Source organism: Trachypithecus francoisi, unplaced genomic scaffold (genome assembly GCF_009764315.1).
Source record: "Trachypithecus francoisi isolate TF-2019V2 unplaced genomic scaffold, Tfra_2.0 Lachesis_group10, whole genome shotgun sequence".
NCBI lineage: Eukaryota > Metazoa > Chordata > Mammalia > Primates > Cercopithecidae > Trachypithecus > Trachypithecus francoisi.
This window is the reverse complement of record NW_022681455.1, coordinates 82,519,186-82,540,173: the sequence shown is the minus strand read 5'-3', so window position 1 is coordinate 82,540,173 and position 20,988 is coordinate 82,519,186. Positions and strand designations below refer to the sequence as shown.

Below are 20,988 nucleotides of genomic sequence, written 5' to 3'. Positions count from 1 at the left end.
TGAGACCTTGAGACCCTAAATCCTTGGCGCGCGTGAGCGCCCGCGCCGCTCCTTACCCACTCCCAGGGCTAGGGGTGCGAGGTTCACCGACTTGATTCTCTCCCTCTCTCCCGCCGGGAGCTAACCGCGCCGGTGTGCGCGGCACCTCGCGCCGCCGCTCGCTCCTGCCGCCCCTCCCCCCGGGAGCTCCCGCCCGCGCGCTCCTCCCTCTCCGCGCCCCGGCGACGCGCACGCGCGCCAGCCCGGCTCGCGCCCTCTCGCTTTCCAGCCCGCGAGACCCCCTCCCCTTCCGCCTCGCGGCGCTTCCTCGCACCGCGGTCTTCTCTCTCCACCCCCGACACCGCGGGGCTCCCCCCGCCCGCCAACGGCGGGCCCCGGCTGCCCGGTCCCCCACGCTTCCCGCGCTCTCCAGCGGGGCCCCAGCCCCGGCCCCCTCTCTCCCTCCCTTCCCTCTAATTCCCCTTCCGGACGCTGCCATCATGTTGAAGCCTCAGCCGCCACAACAGCCCTCCCAGCCCCAGCAGCCGCCCCCCACGCAACAGGCCGTGGCCCGCCGGCCCCCCGGGGGCACCAGCCCTCCCAACGGCGGCCTCCCGGGGCCGCTGGCCACCTCCGCGGCTCCTCCCGGGCCTCCAGCGGCCGCCTCCCCCTGCCTAGGGCCTGTGGCCGCTACCGGGAGCGGGCTCCGCCGGGGAGCCGAAGGCATCTTGGCGGCGCCGCCGCCGCCGCCGCCGCAGCAGCACCAGGAGAGACCAGGGGCCGCCGCCATCGGCAGCGCCAGGTGAGGAGGGTGGGCTCCGGGTGAGGGACCTGCGGCCACCTGGAGGCGGCGGCTCGGTTCCGGCGGGGCAGACCCCAACCCGGCACCGTGAGGGGCACCGGCTGGGTGGGGAGTCCCGGTGAAGCTGGGGGAGGGCCCCCTCAGGTCCGAGCAGGTGGGAGGGAAAGGGTCCCCGGGCGGTCACCGAAGCACTGAGGGGCCGCGCTCGGCTCTCGGGGCCTAGTCAGGGCTCGCAGCCCCGGCCTACAGGGGAGGCGGGGCGCATCCCGCCGGCGCCGTCGGATCGGGGAGTTGGGGGGGGCGAGGAGCTGATCGGGGTCCCCGGTTCCATTACCACGAAGGGTCTCGCGGTCCCTGGCTTCAGCCAATGGGGAGTCTGCTGCGGGAAGGGGTCCCCGGCCGTAGCCAATGGAGGGGGGCGCGCGGCCCACAGTTTGGCCAATGGGGAGGGAGGGACTTGGGAGAGGGTTGCTGCTTCCCCCTTCCCGGTCTGGCCAGTAGGAGGGGAGCGAGGTGGGCGGGGGGACGGAAGGAGGGATGACTGGGAGGATTGCGGCCCGGGAGCCTCTGGCGCGCGCGCCCCCTTCCCGTACGTGCGCGTGGATGCTAGGTCTCATGACCCGGGCATTCGCGCGCCGCGGGAACACCTAGGGCAGGGGCTGGTTCGTGGAGGGGCTCGTCTGGTGGCGGTCCATGAGTAGTGGAGGCCCTGCTCAGTTTTTCCTGTGCGCGCTTGTGCGTTAATGGAATTAATAGTGGCGGCACACGCAGGCGCAGTGGGCTCTGATCGCGGGAGCTGGGGGTTCGAAAAGGCCCGTGGGCTTTAGTGCGCAGGCGCAGAGCGGGCGAGGCCTCCCGGTGGATGGCTTTTGCGGCTGCGCTGTCCCCCAGCCCTGCCAGCGGCCCCCTCTTCGCCCTCTTCAACCGCCGGTTACATCAGCCAGCGACAAGCAGGGTTACCTGGCGATTGGTGACCCCCGCAGAGTGGGTAACGGGCTGAATGAGTCATGAGGTCGAGGGGATGGGGTGTGGAGGGGATACCCCTCCTTCCACAGTTTGAGGCGTCAGGCTGCTGAAAATGATTGTCTTTTCTGTTTGCGAGGTAATATGCTTGAGCCAGGTAGTTCCGAAGCTGCACTCCTGGAGCTTTTGCCCACACAGCTGGGGTGGGTTTTTGGTTAATACTGTAGCATTGATGTGTTGGTAGCCTGCAGCCCTAGCCTCTCTCTCGTTGGTTCTTAGAACAATTGACAACCATTGTTGACTGAGATCTTTTTTGCTGGCATTTGGAGGAAATGTGTTTGCTGGCTTTTTAACGTCTATTTCTTTCTTCCTCTACAAGGTGAGAATTTGGAAAATCTTATTTATTGGCCGGGCACAGTGGCTCACGCCTGTAATGCCAGCACTTTAGGAGGCAAAGGTGGGAGGATCCCTTGAGCCCAGGAGATCGAGACCAGCCTGGGCAACACAGATAGGAAATCCCATCTCTACTAAAAATTAAAAAAAAAAAAAAAAAAAAAGCCAGGAGTGCTGGTGTGCACCTATACTCCCAGCCACTTGAGAGGCTGAGACAGGAAGATCGCTTGAGCCTGGGAAGTTGAGGCTGCAGTGAGCTGAGATGGTACCACTGCACCCCAGCCTGGGTAACAGACGGAGACCCTGTCTCAAAAAAAAACAAAATAGAAAAGAAAAATCTTACTAACGATTTTGTAGTCTGAATCAGCATCAGGTGGTATATATACTTCTAGGATTTAACATCAATTTCATAGTGGTCTAAGAGGGCTTGAACAGACATAATTTCTTGTTTTCTTCTCTTGTAGGGGACAGAGCACAGGAAAGGGACCCCCACAGTCACCTGTGAGTGTCTTCTCCCACCCTTTTTAAGCTACATGGACCTAAAAGATGCATAATGTGGAAATACAGAGCACATTAGGTCTCGATAGAGTCTAATGTACTCAGGAGGGCTGTGGGCTCAGCACACACAAAGCAGAATGAATAGAGTGCGGGCATTTAGAAAAGACAGTGAGGTGTTGACTGATTACTCCTTTAATTCTCCCTCCTATGTTAACTGACAGGTGTTTGAAGGCGTCTACAACAATTCCAGAATGCTGCATTTCCTTACAGCTGTTGTGGTAAGTTGGTACTTAACCCCTGGGTTGTTTAAGGAACTTAATGCATCTACTTTCTGGAGACATTCTTCTTTTTCCCCCTCTGCCAGGGCTCCACTTGTGATGTAAAGGTGAAAAATGGTACCACCTATGAGGGTATCTTCAAGACGCTAAGCTCAAAGGTCAGTGTACTCAAATTTGATTATTTTTGGAGTTGCAGAGTAGGAGAGTGAAATAGACTGATTGAAGGTGTCAATTGGGTGATGTCAGAGTATGCCTTTAGTTGTTTCTGTGAGCCTGTGCTGAATAGTGCTGCAGGGAAAAAAGACACATTTGAGGGCTGGGTACTTTTACGTTAAAGTATTTAAGTTTAAATTTTTGTGAGACTTTTGCTAAGTCCTGTGGCTGATGTTGAGAAAACAATGCACTTGGTTCCAAGCGTATTGAGGATGTAGTGTTGTGAAAAGTTCAGGAAGGGTAAGAGAAATCCAGTCCTATTTTTGCCTTCACATTTCTTGAAACTGACCCGTGGGTGTGGGGAATGGGGTGTTTGTAGTTTGAACTAGCAGTGGATGCTGTGCACCGGAAAGCATCTGAGCCAGCAGGTGGCCCTCGCCGGGAGGACATTGTGGACACCATGGTGTTTAAGCCAAGTGATGTCATGCTCGTGCACTTCCGAAATGTTGACTTCAACTACGCTACTAAAGGTATTGTCCTAGGCTCTTACTTCAGACCTACTCTGTGCATAGAGGACAGAGGGCAGTTTGTGTGCAGGTGGAACAAGGTGATGTGTTTGGTTTCTTTTTTTTTTTTTTTTTGCCTTAATGCCTTTTCTTACTTTTTCTGAGTGAGGTGGGTGGATTTTTCTTCTTAAAAATATGTCTTGATGTTTAATATATAATGGAATAAATTCCAGCCCGTGTTGTAGTTCTTCATATTTTCTTTGTTGGTTTTTAATTTCTTTTTTCTTTGGAATCATAATCTTGATAGACTTCTTATACTTTTCTTCTGTTGTCTCCCCACCCCCTGGCCGTGCTGACACACAGGCACACGTACTCTGGGCTTCTCAAACTTTTTGTTTCTGAACTACTACTCACGGGGAGTGGGGTTGGGGGTTATTGGAAAGAAGTCTGTGAAGTAGGGCCTGACTGCTGATCTTCACCTCTGCCCCCAAAGACAAGTTCACCGATTCAGCCATTGCCATGAACTCGAAAGTGAATGGGGAACACAAAGAGAAGGTGCTTCAGCGCTGGGAGGGAGGTGACAGCAACAGCGACGACTACGACCTCGAGTCCGACATGGTATAGCCTCCTCCCCTGAGAACCTGGGAGCTTGACAGACAGAATGGGTTGTCGACAGTGAGGTTCATTTGAGGCGGGAGGGAAATATTTACTGTTGCCCGTTGAAGGTGGTCACATAACAAATAAAAAGGTATAGAAAATAGCAAAGTAAAAATACCTATTCTTACCTGGGTGCCGTGGCTTATGCTTGTAATCCCAGCACTTTGGTAGGCCAAGGCCGGTGGGTCACTCGAGTCAAGGAGTTCGAGACCAGCACGGGCAACATGGCAAAACCCTGTTGCAACAAGATATATAAAAGCTAGCAAGGTTTGGTGGCATGTACCTGTAATCCCAGCTACTTGGGAGGCTGAGGTGGGAGGATCACTTGAGCCCAGTGATCATACCACTGCACTCCAGCCTGACTGGACCCTGTCAAAAAAAAACCAAAACATCAACTTATTTTCTTACTATCTATAATTAACCATTCCTAGCATTTGCATCACATTATTTTTCAACATAACAAAAAGTATAGATTGCTGCGTAGACCCATTTCTCTTCCCAAAATCAGCTACTCTGAGACATTTAAAATCTCTCATGAGGCTGAGCACAGTGGCTCATTCCTGTAGTCCCAGCTACCTAGGAAGCCAAGGCAGGAGGATCACTTGAGCCCAGGAGTTTGAGGCTGCAGTGAGCTGAGATTGTGCCACTGGACTCCAGTCTGAATGACAGAGTGAGGCTATCTCAAAAAAAAAACAAAAAAAAACCGCTCATGAATAGAGCTGAGCATGGTGGTCCCACACCTGTAGTCCCAGCTACTCAGGCTGAGGTAGGAGAATCATTTCAGGCTTTGGTGCACTACGAGTGAACTTGTGAATGGCCACTGTGCTCCAGCCTGGGCATCATAGCGAGAATGTCTGTTGAGAAACAAATGTCTTGTGAATGAATACCTTATTGCTTTGTTATGTTTGGTTTGTACAAGAATTCGCTTTTTTTGCCTTTTCGAACTTCTCATGGTGATACATAGATCTAGTTCTTTGCTTTTATTGTTGTGTAATGTTTTCTTTATATTCACACACGTATGTATACACAGCAAATTGTGTTTGTCCTTTTCCTTACTCATCTGCATTTTGTTTCCATTATTTTGCTACTAAAAATAGTACCTTGCTGGACTTTAAGAACTTGTATTCCCTATGCACATGTGCCAGAATTTTTCTGGGATGTCTTGGAAATAGACTTCTTAGATCTTATGACTTTTCAGGTTTACTAGTTACCGCTAATTTCTGCTGCAATTGTTAGTAATTATTAACAGTTGCAGGTCGGGATCAGTGGCTCACGCCAGTAATCCCAGCACTTTGGGAGGCCAAGGCAGGTGGATCACCTGAGGTTGGGAGTTTGAGACCAACCTGACCGATATGGAGAAATCCCATCTCTACTAAAAATACAAAATTAGCTGGGCGTGGTGGCACATGCTGTAATCCTAGCTACTGGCGAGGTTGAGGCAAGAGAATCGCTTGAACCCAGGAGATGGAGGTTGCGGTGAGCCAAGATGGTGCCATTGCACTCCAGCCTGGGCAGCAAGAATGAAACTCTGTCGCAAAAAAAAAAAAAATTGCAGTTAGTAATTACAATTGTTAGTTGATTACTTTTGCCGGCCACATCCTTATTTTTTTCACTCATTTATTTATTTTTGAGACAGAATCTTGCTCTGTTGCCCGGGTTTTTGTTGTTGTTGTTGTTGTTGTTGTTGTTGTTTTTTTTTGAGACGGAGTCTGGCTCTGTCGCCCAGGCTGGAGTGCGGTGGCCGGATCTCAGCTCACTGCAAGCTCCGCCTCCCAGGTTCACGCCATTCTCCTGCCTCCGCCTCCCAAGTAGCTGGGACTACAGGCGCCCGCCTCGTCGCCCGGCTAGTTTTTTGTATTCTTTAGTAGAGACGGGGTTTCACCGTATTAGCCAGGATGGTCTCGATCTCCTGACCTTGTGATCCGCCCATCTCGGCCTCCCAAAGTGCTGGGATTACAGGCTTGAGCCACCGCGCCCAGCTGTTTTTTGTTTTGTTTTGTTTTTTGTTTGAGACAGGGTCTTGCTCTGTCAACCAGGCTGGAGGCTGGAGTGCAGTGGCTCGATCTCAGCTCACTGCAACCTCTGCCTCCCAGGTTCAAGCGATTCTCCTGCCTCAGCCCGGCCGGACTGCAGGCATGCGCCACCACGGATGGCTAATTTTTTGTTTTTACTAGAGATGGGATTTCACCATACTGGTCAGGTTGATCTCAAACTTCTGACCTCAGGTGATCCACCCACCTCCCAAAGTGCTGGGGTTACAAGCATGAGCCACCACGCCCAGCCAGTCGCCCAGACCTGAGTACAGTGGTGCCATAATAGTTCACTGCAGCCTCAAACTCCTGGGCTCAAGTGATCCTCTCTCAGTCTCCTGAGTAGTGAGTAACTAGGACCCCAGGCATGCACCACCACACCCACCTGTTTCATTATTTTTTTGTAGAGATGGGCTTTTGCTGTGTTGCCCAGGTTGGCCTTAAACTCCTGGCCTCAGGAGATCGTCCTGCCTCAGCTTCCCAGACTACTGGGATTACAGGTTTCAGCCACTGTGCCCAGCCAATTTGGTCACATCTTGGAGTTTTTAATCTGATGGAAGGGAAGTGACTTGTCAATGTTGCTTTTCTTGCTGGATTTTAAAACCTGCTTTCTCCTTCCCCAGTCCAATGGATGGGACCCCAATGAAATGTTCAAGTTTAATGAGGAGAACTACGGTGTGAAGACCACCTATGATAGCAGTCTTTCCTCTTATACGTGAGTGTCTTGGTGCTCTCCAGGTGATGTGTTGGTGATATGGGGTCACTAAGTGAAGACAGTTTTCCAGGTAGAACATAGTTTTTGCTCCTTTTTCTCTGGGTGTCCAGGGTCACTGCCCCTGCTCCTACTCTGCCTTGTGGAACTATTCCCTCAAAGGTTTTGTTTTGTTTTGTTTTGTTTTTGAGATGGAGTCTTGCTGTATCACCCAGGCTGAAGTGCAGTGGTGCAGTCTCAGCTCAGTGCAAGCTCCACCTCCCGGGTTCACGCCATTCTCCTGCCTCAGCCTCCCAAGTAGCTGGGACTACAGGCGCCCGCCACCATGCCTGGCTAATTTTTTTGTATTTGTAGTAGAGACGGGGTTTCACTGTGTTAGCCAGGATGGTCTTGATCTCCTTACCTCGTGATCTGCCCACCTCGGCCTCCCAAAGTGCTGGGATTACAGGTGTGAGCCACCACACCCAGCCTCCCTCAAAGATTTTAAGCACGTAAGTGCTCCTGACATTCCCAGATAAGCCTTGGTGCTCTACCTGGGACGTAGTTGGTGCCCGTTACCCAGATGTTGAGTTGAAAGGATTAAATACTGGCCGAGCATGGTGGCTCATGCCTGTAATCCCAGCACTTTGGGAGACTGAGGCGGGTGAATCACGAGGTCAGGAGATCGAGACCATCCTGGCTAACATGGTGAAAACCCGTCTCTACTAAAAATACAAAAAAAGTAGCCGGGCGTGGTGGCGGGTGCCTGTAGTCCCAGCTACTCGGGAGGCTGAGGCAAGAGAATGGTGTGAACCCGGGAGGCAGAGCTTGCAGTGAGCCGAGATCGTGCCACTGCACTCCAGCCTGGGCGACAGAGCGAGACACTTGTCTCAGAAAAAAAAAAAAAAAGAAATACTTACGTGCCTGAACTGATGATTGGACTTGTTGAAATGTTTTTCTTTTTTTCCTCTTTTGTCCCCTGGCACTGGGATGGTGGTGGTCTGTGGGTGCTGTCTCAGGGTGCCCCTAGAAAAGGACAACTCAGAAGAATTTCGTCAGCGAGAGCTGCGTGCGGCCCAGTTGGCTCGAGAGATTGAATCAAGCCCCCAGTACCGCCTGCGGATCGCCATGGAGAACGATGATGGGCGCACTGAAGAGGAGAAGCACAGTGCGGTCCAGCGGCAGGGCTCGGGGCGAGAGAGCCCCAGCTTGGCATCCAGGTGACTGTCGTGAACAGCCAGGACTAATTGGGGCTTCCGGGAATGTCCTGGGACCTGGGCCCAGAGTTGATGGGTGCTGTGGTTTAAGTCTTGCGACCTGCGACCATGTGAAATGTCATACACAGGTTTAGGAGGCTGAAGTAAAGGGAGATTATGTAATTTGCCCAAAGTACAAAAGCTGAGTAACAAAGCTGAAGCTTGTAGATTTAAAAAAAAATCGCAAAATTTTGGTTTACGTTCCCTTTTTCTTTGTATTCATTTTTATATATGTGTTATTTCTTCTTATAAAAGTGAAATACGGCCGGGCGCGGTGGCTCAAGCCTGTAATCCCAGCACTTGGGGAGGCCGAGACGGGTGGATCACGAGGTCAGGAGATCGAGACCATCCTGGCTAACACGGTGAAACCCTGTCTCTACTAAAAATACAAAAAAAAACTAGCCGGGCGAGGTGGCGGGCGCCTGTAGTCCCAGCTACTCCGGAGGCTGAGGCAGGAGAATGGCGTGAACCCGGGAGGCGGAGCTTGCAGTGAGCTGAGATCTGGCCACTGCACTCCAGCCTGGGCGACAGAGCAAGACTCCGTCTCAAAAAAAAAATAATAATAATAAAAAAATAAAAAATAAAAGTGAAATACAAGGCCGGGCGCGGTGGCTCAAGCCTGTAATCCCAGCACTTTGGGAGGCCAAGACGGGCGGATCACGAGGTCAGGAGATCGAGACCAGCCTGGCTAACACGGTGAAACCCCGTCTCTACTAAAAAATACGAAAAACTAGCCGGGCGAGGTGGCGGGCGCCTGTAGTCCCAGCTACTCAGGAGGCTGAGGCAGGAGAATGGCGTGAACCCGGAGGCGGAGCTTGCAGTGAGCTGAGATCTGGCCACTGCACTCCAGCCTGGGCGACAGAGCAAGACTCCGTCTCAAAAAAAAAATAATAATAATAAAAAAATAAAAAATAAAAGTGAAATACAAGGCCGGGCGCGGTGGCTCAAGCCTGTAATCCCAGCACTTTGGGAGGCCAAGACGGGCGGATCACGAGGTCAGGAGATCGAGACCAGCCTGGCTAACACGGTGAAACCCCGTCTCTACTAAAAAATACGAAAAACTAGCCGGGCGAGGTGGCGGGCGCCTGTAGTCCCAGCTACTCAGGAGGCTGAGGCAGGAGAATGGCGTGAACCCGGGAGGCGGAGCTTGCAGTGAGCCAAGATTGCGCCACTGCACTCCAGCCTGGGTGACAGAACGAGACTCCGTCTCAAAAAAAAAAAAAAAGTGAAATATAACTACATTACTTGTGTCTTATAAAAACTATCCCTGAGGCCAGGCACAGTGGCTCACACCTGTAATCCCAGCACTTTGGGAGGCCGAAGCGGGCGGATCACAAGGTCAGGAGATCGAGACCACGGTGAAACGCCGTCTCTACTAAAAATACAAAAAATTAGCCGGGCACGGTGGCAGGCGCCTGTAGTCCCAGCTACTTGGGAGGCTGAGGCAGGAGAATGGCGGGAACCCGGGAGGCAGAGCTTGCAGTGAGCCGAGATCACACCACTGCACTCTAGCCAGGGGGACAGAGCGAGACTCTGTCTCAAAAAAAAAAAAAAAAAACTGTCCCAGGAACTATGGTGTGATTCTAACTTTGTCATAGGTCAGGAGTCGTAGAATTGTGGAGCATTGGCCAGGTTGGTTGGCTCAGAGTTGATGTCACATAAGGTCATAAGTCTGTAGCCATAGAACATTAAACTGGGGCAGATCTTCAAGTGGAATAGTGCTGGAGCCAGGCAGTGTATGTGTGTTTGGGGGCAGAAGGGAGAGACTTTAGAAGAAGAAATGGCTTCATCTTTCTTTTTTTTTTTTTTTTTTTTTTTTTTTGAGACGGAGTCTTGCTCTGTCGCTCAGGCTGGAGTGCAGTGGCCGGATCTCAGCTCACTGCCAGCTCCGCGTCCCGAGTTTTTACACCATTCTCCTGCCTCAGCCTCCCGAGTAGCTGGGATTACAGGTGCCCGCCACCTTGCCTGGCTAGTTTTTTGTATTTTTTAGTAGAGACAGGGTTTCACCGGGTTAGCCAGGATGGTCTCGATCTCCTGACCTCGTGATCCGCCCGTCTCGGCCTCCCAAAGTACTGGGATTACAGGCTTGAGCCACCACGCCCGGCCAGCTTCATCTTTCTAAAACGTGGGTTTCGTGACCACCTGGCCTTATTTGAACTCTTTCCTCAGGGAGGGGAAGTATATCCCTCTGCCTCAGCGAGTCCGGGAAGGTCCCCGGGGAGGAGTTCGATGCAGCAGCTCTCGGGGCGGTCGTCCTGGCCTTAGCTCTTTGCCACCTCGTGGCCCTCACCATCTGGAGAATAGCAGCCCTGGCCCAGGTTCTGAGGCCCGTGGTATCAATGGAGGTGAGTTATGAGGTGACTTTGAGGGGCAGGGCAGGTAAGGGGATGCCGAGGAGGTAGGAGGGTAACTGGAGGGGTTTGGGGGAGTTGGAATGACACTGCATCGGTGGGAATATAATAGGTTGTCTGCCTCCTCTGACGTTTTCTTCATCTTTAAAAAAAAAAACACAGGCCCTTCCCGCATGTCCCCAAAGGCACAGCGGCCTCTGAGAGGTGCCAAGACTCTGTCTTCACCCAGTAATAGGCCTTCTGGAGAAACTTCTGTTCCACCTCCTCCTGCAGGTAAAGCTTTAGTAGTGTTGGATGAAGAAACGGATGGAAATTTGTAAAGAGATGCAAATATGTTCAGTTGTTACAATGCTGGAATGGGAGATAATTTTAAGATAGATATTTTGGGCATTTGGGATTTAGTCATATTAGGAAATAGTTTTTTAATTTCCCTACTGCAGAAATCTCAGCCTGGCAATTCATGAGTTGTGTCTGCTTGGCAGACATCCTTTGTTTAGATTTGAATCAGTTGCTAACTTTTCTGGGTTTTTTTTTTTGGTTTATTTGTTTTTTGAGACGGAGTCTCGCACTGTCACCTGGGCTGGAGTGCAGTAGCGCCATCTTGGCTCACCGCAACCTCCACCTCCCGGATTCAAGTGATTCTCCTGCCTCAGCCTCCCAAGTAGCTGGGATTACAGGCGCCCGCCACCACGTCTGGCTAAATTTTTTGTATGTTTAGTAGAAGCAGGGTTTTACTATGTTGGCCAGGCTGATCTCGAACTCCTGACCTCGATATCTGCCCACCGCACCTCCCAGAGTGCTGGGATTACAGGCGTGAGCCACCGCATCCTGCCAGTTGCTAATTTTTAAAACAGTCTGAGGCAGGCAGATTGCTTGAGCCCAGGAGTTCAAGACCAGCCTGGGCAACATGGCAAAACCCCTCTGCAAAAAATAAAAAGATTGATTAGCTAGGCATGATGGCGTGCACCTGTGCTCCCAGCTACTTGAGAGGCTGAGGTGGGGGGAATCGCTTGAGCCCAGGAGGCTGAGGTTGCAGTGAGATGGCATCACACCGTTGCACTCCAGTCTGGGGAACAGAGCGATACCCTATCTCTACATAAATAAAACAATAGAAGCCATAGAAAATATGTAGTTTATTTTGAATTACAGGAAGTTCTACCAACTGAGCTTGCCTTGCTGCATAGCTCAAGTTGACTGGGACAGAATCCCAGCCACCCCTTTAAGCATTCCAGTCACCGATGATGCCCATGAGGCCGTTTACCTGGTTATGTTACCTGCCTTGACCTTCTAGACATTTAAGTTGGTGACTCTGGTTGTATAGTGTGTAAAATTTCTTGCTGTTTTGAGTAAGGTCCTTGTATTTGCTGCTGTTGACTTAGCAGTAACCATCCTACAGCTCCCCCTTTTCTTCCAGTGGGCCGGATATATCCCCCGCGTTCTCCCAAGTCTGCTGCTCCTGCCCCAATCTCAGCTTCCTGTCCTGAGCCTCCCATTGGTTCAGCAGTGCCAACCTCTTCAGCCTCCATCCCTGTGACCTCATCAGTCTCAGATCCTGGAGTGGGCTCCATTTCCCCAGCTTCTCCAAAGATCTCCCTGGCCCCCACAGATGGTAAGAGCTAGGTGTTTGAGTGCCATTAATGCATATTTAGTGTGATTTGTGGTTCTGGACAGAAGGACCTTTAGGCATTTCTCTCTCCTTACACAGTAAAAGAACTCTCTACCAAGGAACCTGGGAGAACTCTGGAGCCCCAGGAGCTGGCTCGAATAGCTGGGAAAGGTGAGGGTGGTTTTTTTTTTTTTTTCTGCTGAGGGTTAATGCTCCTTTTTCTAGGGGAGAGTATTTCAGTTAGGAAGTTTGTTGGAAATCAGAGGCAATGTCTATCAGCCCTTGGATTGTAATTTCACTTCTGTAATTCTCAAGAGTTTCTCTTTTTTCTTTGCTTCCTTGTTCTTTGTTCTGTTGGCACTGTGTAGCCACCTTGGAGAAAGAATGTTTTGTATTTTCTTCTTTTTGATTGTTTTCTCATAGTCCCTGGTCTTCAGAATGAACAGAAACGATTCCAACTGGAAGAACTGAGAAAGTTTGGGGCCCAGTTTAAGGTGAGAGAACTGTGGAAGTGAGCTGGTATATTAGCAGGGTAAAGGGGTTGGGAGTGGTTCATAGACGAGGCAAAGGACTGGGTGGGGGTCAAAGAGATGAGATCAAGAAAGGATGAAAGAAGAAAGCCGGGCCTAGGGTCTGGGTCATACTGGACTGTGTGTATTTCTCCCTTCTAGCTTCAGCCCAGTAGCTCCCCTGAGAACAGCCTGGATCCTTTTCCTCCCCGGATCTTAAAGGAGGAGCCCAAAGGAAAGGAGAAGGAGGTTGATGGTCTGTTGACTTCGGAGCCCATGGGGTCTCCCGTCTCCTCCAAGACAGAGTCCGTATCGGATAAGGAGGACAAACCACCCCTGGCACCAGCAGGAGGCACTGAGGGGCCAGAGCAGCCCCCACCACCTTGCCCAAGCCAAACTGGCAGCCCCCCGGTGGGCCTCATCAAGGGAGAAGACAAGGATGAGGGCCCTGTTGCTGAGTAAGTGGAGCGGAGTGGGGCTCTGGGAGGGTGGCAGGAGAGATGGGAGCAAGCCGTGAAGATTTACTGTATTTTCTCTCACAGACAAGTAAAGAAATCAACGTTGAACCCTAACGCTAAGGAGTTCAATCCTACAAAGCCTCTGCTGTCTGTGGTGAGCTGGGACGGGAGAAAGTGGACTTTGGTTTCTGTGGGGAGACTTGGGCAGTGCTTATAGATGAATAGGGGGAGCACTTCACTTCTAGGACCACTTGCCTGGCAGGCAGTGTGAGGAGATGTCATAAAAATGTAAGGATGGCAACTTTGGGGCTGGCTTGGGGAAAATGGACACAGGTCTCCAGGGTTGGGTGATCAGGGATCCCAGTGAGTCTGATGAGGGGTTAACGGGCTTTTCTTTTGTTCTTGGCATTTGACTGAGGGAGTACTGGAGTGGGTTAGTCATGAACAGAGGCCAGCTGACTTGGCTTGAGCCCCTGTATTTGGAAGGTTTGTGATCTTGGACTTCATTTACATTCTCTGTCTCACCTGTAACTTGAGAATGCTCATTTCCTCATAGGGTTTAATGCAAGGCTTTATCAAGATAAGTGCAGAATGTGTTTGGTACCCAGCATTTAATGAATGTTAGCTGTTACTACTCTAGGCACGGCCAGGAGTAGAGGGGAAGATACAAAATAAAATTGTCCTCCCTTGTTTTTTGCAGAATAAATCCACCAGTACCCCAACTTCTCCGGGGCCCCGGACTCATTCAACTCCCTCCATCCCGGTGCTGACAGCAGGCCAGAGTGGGCTATACAGCCCCCAGTACATCTCCTACATACCTCAGATCCACATGGGACCAGCTGTGCAGGTGTGCAGAGAGACTGGCTGGGCCCAGGGTTATCGGGGTGGGATTTGGTTGGGCTGATTGAGGGACCAGGTCAGGCCTATTCTGGGCACTCGTGAGCAAGTCATTCAGCCTCATCTGTGTCCTCATCCCCAGGCACCTCAGATGTATCCATATCCTGTATCCAATTCAGTGCCTGGGCAACAGGGCAAGTACCGGGGAGCAAAAGGTGAGCAGGTCTAGGAGGGGCAGGCGGTGAGGCTGCCAAGGGCCTGCTGGCAGGTGGAGCTTGATCTCTGCTCTCTTCCTCCTCCTCCAGGCTCCCTGCCCCCGCAGCGCTCAGACCAACACCAGCCAGCTTCAGCCCCGCCAATGATGCAGGCCGCCGCGGCTGCTGGCCCACCTCTGGTGGCTGCCACACCCTATTCTTCCTACATCCCCTACAACCCTCAGCAGTTCCCAGGCCAGCCTGCCATGATGCAGCCCATGGCCCACTACCCCTCACAGGTGACTGCAGCCCAGGAGGGCAGTGAGGATCCAGGGCCTCTGCTAGGGATCCCATTTTCTCCAGAGACTTGGGAGCTGGCTGGGGGCAGCAGGCAGCATTGTGGGTGGGATTGGTGTCGTCAGACTTGGGCTTGAGCCGTGGCTCTGATGGGACCTGTAACAAGGCATTGGACATGTGTGTTTGTGAAGTGTAGAGGAAATAGTGTCTGCTGGGTGGGATCGTTGTGAATGTTGAATCAATAGGGTGATTGATTGTGAGGAGGCCCAAGCGGTGCTGTGCACGCAGTGACTGGCAGAAGGACATCTTCCCACCTGGCGGCTGTGCCAACCACTCCTCTCTGTCCTGCCAGCCGGTGTTTGCCCCCATGCTTCAGAGCAACCCACGCATGCTGACGTCGGGCAGCCATCCCCAGGCCATCGTGTCATCCTCTACCCCTCAGTACCCTTCTGCAGAGCAGCCCACCCCCCAAGCCCTTTATGGTGAGTCCTACGCCTGGTCCCTCTGCTCTGGGCTGTGTGCCAGCCCCCTCTGGTGTGCTCAGCACTGGTTCTCCCTCCTTCCTGCTGCAGCCACTGTTCACCAGTCCTACCCACACCATGCCACGCAGCTCCATGCCCACCAGCCGCAGCCGGCTACCACGCCTACTGGAAGCCAGCCGCAGTCCCAGCATGCGGCCCCCAGTCCTGTCCAGGTGCCTGCTGCGGGGGGTGCTGAGTGGTCGGGGTGCAGGAATGGGTGGCTGGAAGAGTGGGATAGAGCTAGGGGTCATTTCTGAGTGGTGAGGACCAGGGGCCAGTGAGTTGCTGGCTTGGGTGGCACTCAACCTTCCCCTCCCCAACAGCATCAGGCGGGGCAGGCCCCACACCTGGGCAGTGGACAGCCACAGCAGAATCTGTACCACCCAGGGGCCCTGACAGGCACACCGCCCTCTCTGCCACCGGGACCTTCTGCCCAGTCCCCTCAGAGCAGCTTCCCCCAGCCAGCCGCTGTGTATGCCATCCACCACCAGCAGCTGCCCCACGGCTTCACCAACATGGCCCATGTTACCCAGGTAAGAGCCCAGCTGTCCCACTTCTGGGTCTGTTTGCCAGGGCTCATCTGCCATGGGGGTCATCCCATTCCCAAGACCCTGGTGCTACCCTTGCCATAGTGCTCCCTAACTCTGGCTCTCAGAGTCTGTCTCAGGATTCTGTGGTCTTCCCTGCTGCTTTTTTGTTCTCCACAGGCCCATGTCCAAACTGGAATCACAGCAGCCCCGCCCCCTCACCCTGGGGCTCCCCACCCGCCCCAGGTGATGCTGCTGCACCCACCCCAGAGTCATGGGGGGCCCCCCCAAGGCGCGGTGCCCCAGAGTGGGGTGCCTGCACTCTCAGCTTCCACACCCTCACCCTACCCCTACATCGGACACCCCCAAGGTGAGCAGCCTGGCCAGGCGCCTGGATTTCCAGGAGGAGCCGATGACAGGATTCGTGAGTTCTCATTAGCTGGGGGAATTTGGCATGGAAGAGCTGAGGGGCTGCAGGTGGGGCAGGATGCACGGGTTCTGGGTGGGGAGTGAGGGGTCTTGGAGGCAGGGCTGTCCCACAGGGCGCCCGCCGACCTGCACCTGTCTGTGAAGTATGTAGGGTGGGCAGAAGCCACAGTCGCCGCCGCCAGGGGCTTGCTCCTGGCTCTGTCCTTTGCTTCCCTCCGTCCTCGCTCAGTTGTGATCCAGCAGCCCCCCTCCCCACTGCCTCCCCAGCTCTCAGTGACCCCGACTGTCTCCTGACTTAGCCGAGGTAAGGTCAGTGCAGCAGACAGGGCCAGACTGGGGTGTGGGGGGCTGAGCTGGGCACATGAGTGAGGGCTCTGGCTTACTGGGAAACAGCGATTGACCTGTGCTTCTGACAGCCCCCGAGACACCTTGAGGAGGCCGCTCCTTCCCAGACACACCCCCACGCCCCCACTGGACGGCATTGGAGGAAGGGACAGCTGCTTGGGTTCTAATGCTCCTGCTCTCTTCTCTTTCCCCTCCAACCAGTTCAATCTCATCCCTCCCAGCAGCTCCCCTTCCACCCCCCGGGGAACTGAAGATTGTCCTGGCCGCGACCTGAGACCTCCATGAGTGGAGGGAAGAGTGATCTATGTCTCTTCCCCCAGCAGCTCGGACCACTCCCAGCCCCCCATCCCCCCATTCCCCCCGGGGGAGCTGGGGAATTCCTGCCAAGCACCTTGAATGGGAGGGGCCTCACAGAGGGCAGGGCCAGGGTCCAGCAGGGGTGGGGGGTTCCTGCTCTGCCCCTGCCCGTCCCCACCCAGTCTTGCCCTCCCATCCTCTCATCTGTTCCCCGCTGGAGACGGAAGATCTTTTATTTTCTATTATTTATAACTTCAGACTTGGGCCCCCTGTTCTTTCTTTCCCATTAACTTGAGTGACCTGTGTGAGAGACAGACAGATGCCCCACGAGGATGGCTGGACAAGGACTTTTACTTTTTATTACATAAAAATATTAAAAAATAAATAAAAAAAAATAAAATTTTAAACTAACTTAACCTGCCTGGAGTTTCCTCGGAGACTAGAGTGGGGTGACAGCTGTCAGTCTTTTGTGGCATTGGTAGGTGCTCATTGTCACCCGTTCCTTCCATGTAAAAATGGTGTCCAGTGGCCGGCCATGGTGGCTCACACCTGTGATCTCAGCACTTTGGGAGGCCGAGGCGGGCAGATCACCAAGTCAATATGAGATAGAGACCATCCTGGCCAACTTGGTGAAACCCCGTCTCTACTAAAAATACAAAAATTAGCCAGGCTTGATGGGACATCCCTGTAATCCCAGCTTCTTGGGAGGCTGAGGCAGTAGAATCACTTAAACCCGGGAGGCAGAGGTTGCAGTGAGCTGAGATCACTCCATTGCACTCCAGCCTGGTGACAGAGCAAGACTCAAAAAATGGTGACCTGCCGGGCGCGGTGGCTCAAGCCTGTAATCCCAGCACTTTGGGAGGCCGAGACGGGTGGATCGCGAGGTCAGGAGATCGAGACCAACCTAGCTAACACGGCGAAACCCCGTCTCAAAAAAATACAAAAAACTAGCCGGGCGAGTTGGCGGGCGCCTGTAGTCCCAGCTACTTGGGAGGCTGAGGCAGGAGAATGGCGTAAACCCGGGAGGTGGAGCTTGCAGTGAGCTGAGATCCGGCCACTGCACTCCAGCCTGGGCGACAGAGCGAGACTCCGTCTCAAAAAAAAAAAAAAAAAAAAATGGTGACCAGTTTTTGAAATCTAGGATGATGGGGAGCCAGATCAGGGTCTTGTGCCATTGATTTGAAGGTGGGTTCCAGACTTGATGTTGTGAAGTTACGTAGTTGATGACTGAGGTTCTGGGTGACCAGATGGTACATGAGATGGGAGTCCCCTTCCTGGGATGGGACTGTGCAGTGACAGTTCCTGAGGGTGCTGTCCCTGGCTCGCTCTGGAACTGCTACGTAGATAGCTCACCCAGCTGTCTAGTGACTATTTTCTCACCTTGAACTTGGCCTCATCTCAAGGTGTGATTTAAAGTTTCATTTCTAATAGGAGTATCTCATGAATTACATACACCTCTTTATGTTGATGGGTGAATGTTTATGGTAATTAAAGTCCTGATGGATGCGCAGCTGACATTGTGGATGAGAGCTGTAAAGGTGAAGCTGTTAGTGGGAGAAGAGGGGAAAGGATTGGTTGGGAACTGGGCTTACTGGGGAGCAGGAGCGAAATCAGGCATTATTGGTGGGACAAGAAGATTGAAGCATGGGATGTGGAAATGACATCAGGCTCCAGAGGAGGTAGTTTTTCAAGGAGGTTGGGAATTTTTTCGAAGACCTGATCTTGGTTTCCTTGTCTATAAAATGGAGGTGATTTCACCTTTCCAGGATTTTAAGGAAGTGGCTGGTGTTCGGTGGTAGACTGGGGTGTTTCAGCTCTCACCAAAGCCAGAGAAAGCTGGCTAAGACCAGGACAGGAAGAGTGAAGGCTACAGTATTGGGGAAGAATCCCAGTGTATGCAGATTTGGAACTTGGTAATAGGTGTGCATGGTGGGGAGGAGAAAAGGGGTTATTAAAGAGGTAAAAATAAAAAATAAAAAAAGGATTTTATGTGGTAGCCACTTGGATGCTAAAAATGGGCGGAGTTGGAGTCCCAAGAGCACTCAGCAGGTGGATGTGAGGTGATGCAGGAGCTGCAAGGCTTCAGCTGGGCTCAGGATGTTTGAAGTGCAGCTGGAGAGATGGGTATCTACTGTGAAATATGACAAGTATTACTGAGGAATCTTTCAATTTTTTTTTTTTTTTTTAAGAGACGGAGTCTCATTATGTTGGCCAGGCTGGTCTTGAACTCCTGGGCTCAAGCAGTTCTGCCTCGGCCTCCCAAAGTGCTGGGGATTACAGGTGTGAGCCACCACGCCCAGCTGAGTAGTCATTTTGATGCTTTCTGGAAGGACTGCAGATTGTACAGCACTCCACACGTATCTGTGGGCGGTGTGATCTGAGATCCCCAGTGGATGCCTATAGTACCAAACCTTATGTATACTATGTTTTTTCCTATTTCTATGATGAGGTTTAGTTTCTAAATTAGGCACAATACTCTTGTGCTTCGGGGCCATCACTGAGTAAATAAGGGTTACTTGAACACAAATCATTGCAGTGCTGTAACGATCAGTCTGATAACCAGCACGGCTACTAAAGTGACTAACAGGCAAAGGGATGGTTCACGTCCTGACAGGATGGATGGAGCAGGATGGCAAAATATTTCATCATACTACTCAGAATGGTGCTCCACTTAAAATCTGAACTGTTAAATAGAAAATTCCAGGCCAGGCGCGGTGGCTAACACCTGTAATCCTAGCACTTTGGGAGGCCGAGGTGGGTGGTTCATGAGGTCAAGAGATCGAGAGCATCCTGGCCAACATGGTGAAACCCTGTCTCTACTAAAAATACAAAAATTAGCTGGGCATCGTGGCACGTCCCTGTCGTCCCAGCTACTCGGGAGGCTGAGGCAGGAGAATGGCTTGAGGCTGCAGTGAGCAGAGATCATGCCACTGCACTCCAGCCTGGCAACAGAGCGAGACTCTGTCTGAGAAAAAAAAAAAAAAGTCCAGCTGGGTGCAGTGGTTCCCCTGTAATCTCATACTTTGGGAGGCCGAAGAAGGTGTATTATTTGAGGTCAGGAGTTTGAGATCAGCTTGGCCAACATGGTGAGATGCTATCTCTACTAGAAATAAAAACTTAGCTGGGCATGGTGGTGGTGCCTGTAATCCCAGCTACTTGGAGGCTGAGGCAGGAGAATCACTCGAACCCAGGATGCAGAGGTTGCAGTGGGCCGAGATCGTGCCACTGTACTCCAGCCTGGGTGACAGAGCGAGACGGTCTCAAAAAAAATAAAAAAGAAAAGAAAAAATTCCAGAAATAATCAGACCAGGTTGACAGTGGATAACTGAAACCAGGGATAAGGGCAGAGACTACTGTATGTTTACTATCTTTGAGCAGAAATCTCAAAAGTTGGAAGGGAACTTAGCCTTCAGCCAGCCAGAAATTCCCCTTGGCAGCTTTTGGCAGCCTTGCCTTGAGCACTGAGAAGACAAATCTGCCCTGTCATTGGACAGTTCTTTTGCAAAGTTCTTCCCTCTTCCTCTGCTCTCACCCGCTTCCCTTAGTTTGCCTCTGTTCTGGAGTCAAAGATCAGGTTTTGCATTTTCTCGAAACAGCTCTTAAATTGGGCCCAAGAGCCCTCCCTTCTGAGAGCTGATCTTAGCCATCCTGGGTGTGTATTCATTTGTCAGGATGCATTTGTGATAGGGGTGCCTGTTAACCTCTGCCGAGCCTTGCTTTACTTGGTGTTGGCATCCTTGCCAGTCATCACTCCCAAGGTTTTGAAAATCCACTCATAGTTTATTCCCTGCATATTAGAGAAGTGGTCATTTTCTTTATTCTTTTTTTTAATTTAATTTTTCTTTCTTTTTTTTTTTTGAGACAGAGTCTCACTCTGTCACCCAGGCTGGAGTGCAGTGGCACAATCTTGGCTCACTGCAACCTCTGCCTCCCGGGTTCAAGTGATTCTCCTGCCTCAGCCTCCCAAGTAGCTGGGATCACAGGCGCCCGCCACCACACCCGGCTAATTTTCTTTACTTTTAGTAGAGACGGGGTTTCACCATAATGGCCAGGCTGGTCTCAAACTCCTGACCTCAGGTGATCTGCCTGCCGCGGCCTCCCAAAGTGCTGGGGTTGCAAGCGTGAGCCACCGTGCCCGGCCTGCCTGGCTAATTTTTATATTTTAGTAGAGATGGGGTTTTGCCATGTTGCCCAGGCTGCTCTGAAACTCCTGGCCTCAAGTGCCAAGGCCTGCCTTGACCTCCCAAAATGCTGGGATTATAGGTGTGAGGCACCACACATGGCCTCTTTTCTTTTTTTTCTTTTTTTTTTTTTTTGGAGACGGAGTCTTGCTCTGTCGCCCAGGCTGGAGTGCAGTGGCCGGATCTCAGCTCACTGCAACCTCCGCCTCCCGGGTTCACGCCATTCTCCC

General features: G+C 52.2%; 1 protein-coding gene across 23 annotated transcripts; it reads left to right on the top strand.

Moving 5' to 3' along the window:
• The first annotated feature begins 225 nt into the window (after positions 1-225).
• ATXN2L (ataxin 2 like) lies at positions 226-16,993 on the top strand. 23 transcript variants are annotated; one of them, XM_033217973.1, is made up of 24 exons: positions 226-781; positions 2,602-2,638; positions 2,857-2,913; positions 3,000-3,071; positions 3,446-3,596; positions 4,066-4,190; positions 6,883-6,974; positions 7,970-8,170; positions 10,376-10,551; positions 10,720-10,830; positions 11,954-12,166; positions 12,263-12,334; positions 12,587-12,657; positions 12,835-13,130; positions 13,215-13,284; positions 13,831-13,977; positions 14,110-14,182; positions 14,273-14,460; positions 14,811-14,940; positions 15,031-15,152; positions 15,303-15,512; positions 15,687-15,876; positions 16,203-16,239; positions 16,505-16,993. In XM_033217973.1, exons 1-23 carry the CDS (start codon positions 480-482, stop codon positions 16,232-16,234), a joined length of 3,138 nt encoding a protein of 1,045 aa, XP_033073864.1. In that variant the 5' UTR covers positions 226-479; the 3' UTR covers positions 16,235-16,239; positions 16,505-16,993. The 23 variants fall into 23 exon arrangements, 22 of the variants coding, with proteins under 22 accessions (XP_033073864.1, XP_033073863.1, XP_033073857.1 ...); XM_033217972.1 differs by having other exon boundaries at positions 16,482-16,993; XM_033217966.1 differs by having other exon boundaries at positions 15,687-15,930.
• The last annotated feature ends 3,995 nt before the right edge of the window (positions 16,994-20,988 follow it).

Bases quoted from the DNA above. Each gene is read 5' to 3' on its own strand.
- ATXN2L (XM_033217955.1), top strand. From the start codon at position 480: ATGTTGAAGCCTCAGCCGCCACAACAGCCCTCCCAGCCCCAGCAGCCG. The intron at 8,171-10,375 runs GTGACTGTCGTG...CTCTTTCCTCAG, and splicing joins AGCCCCAGCTTGGCATCCAG to GGAGGGGAAGTATATCCCTC. The intron at 13,978-14,109 runs GTGTGCAGAGAG...CCTCATCCCCAG, and splicing joins ACATGGGACCAGCTGTGCAG to GCACCTCAGATGTATCCATA.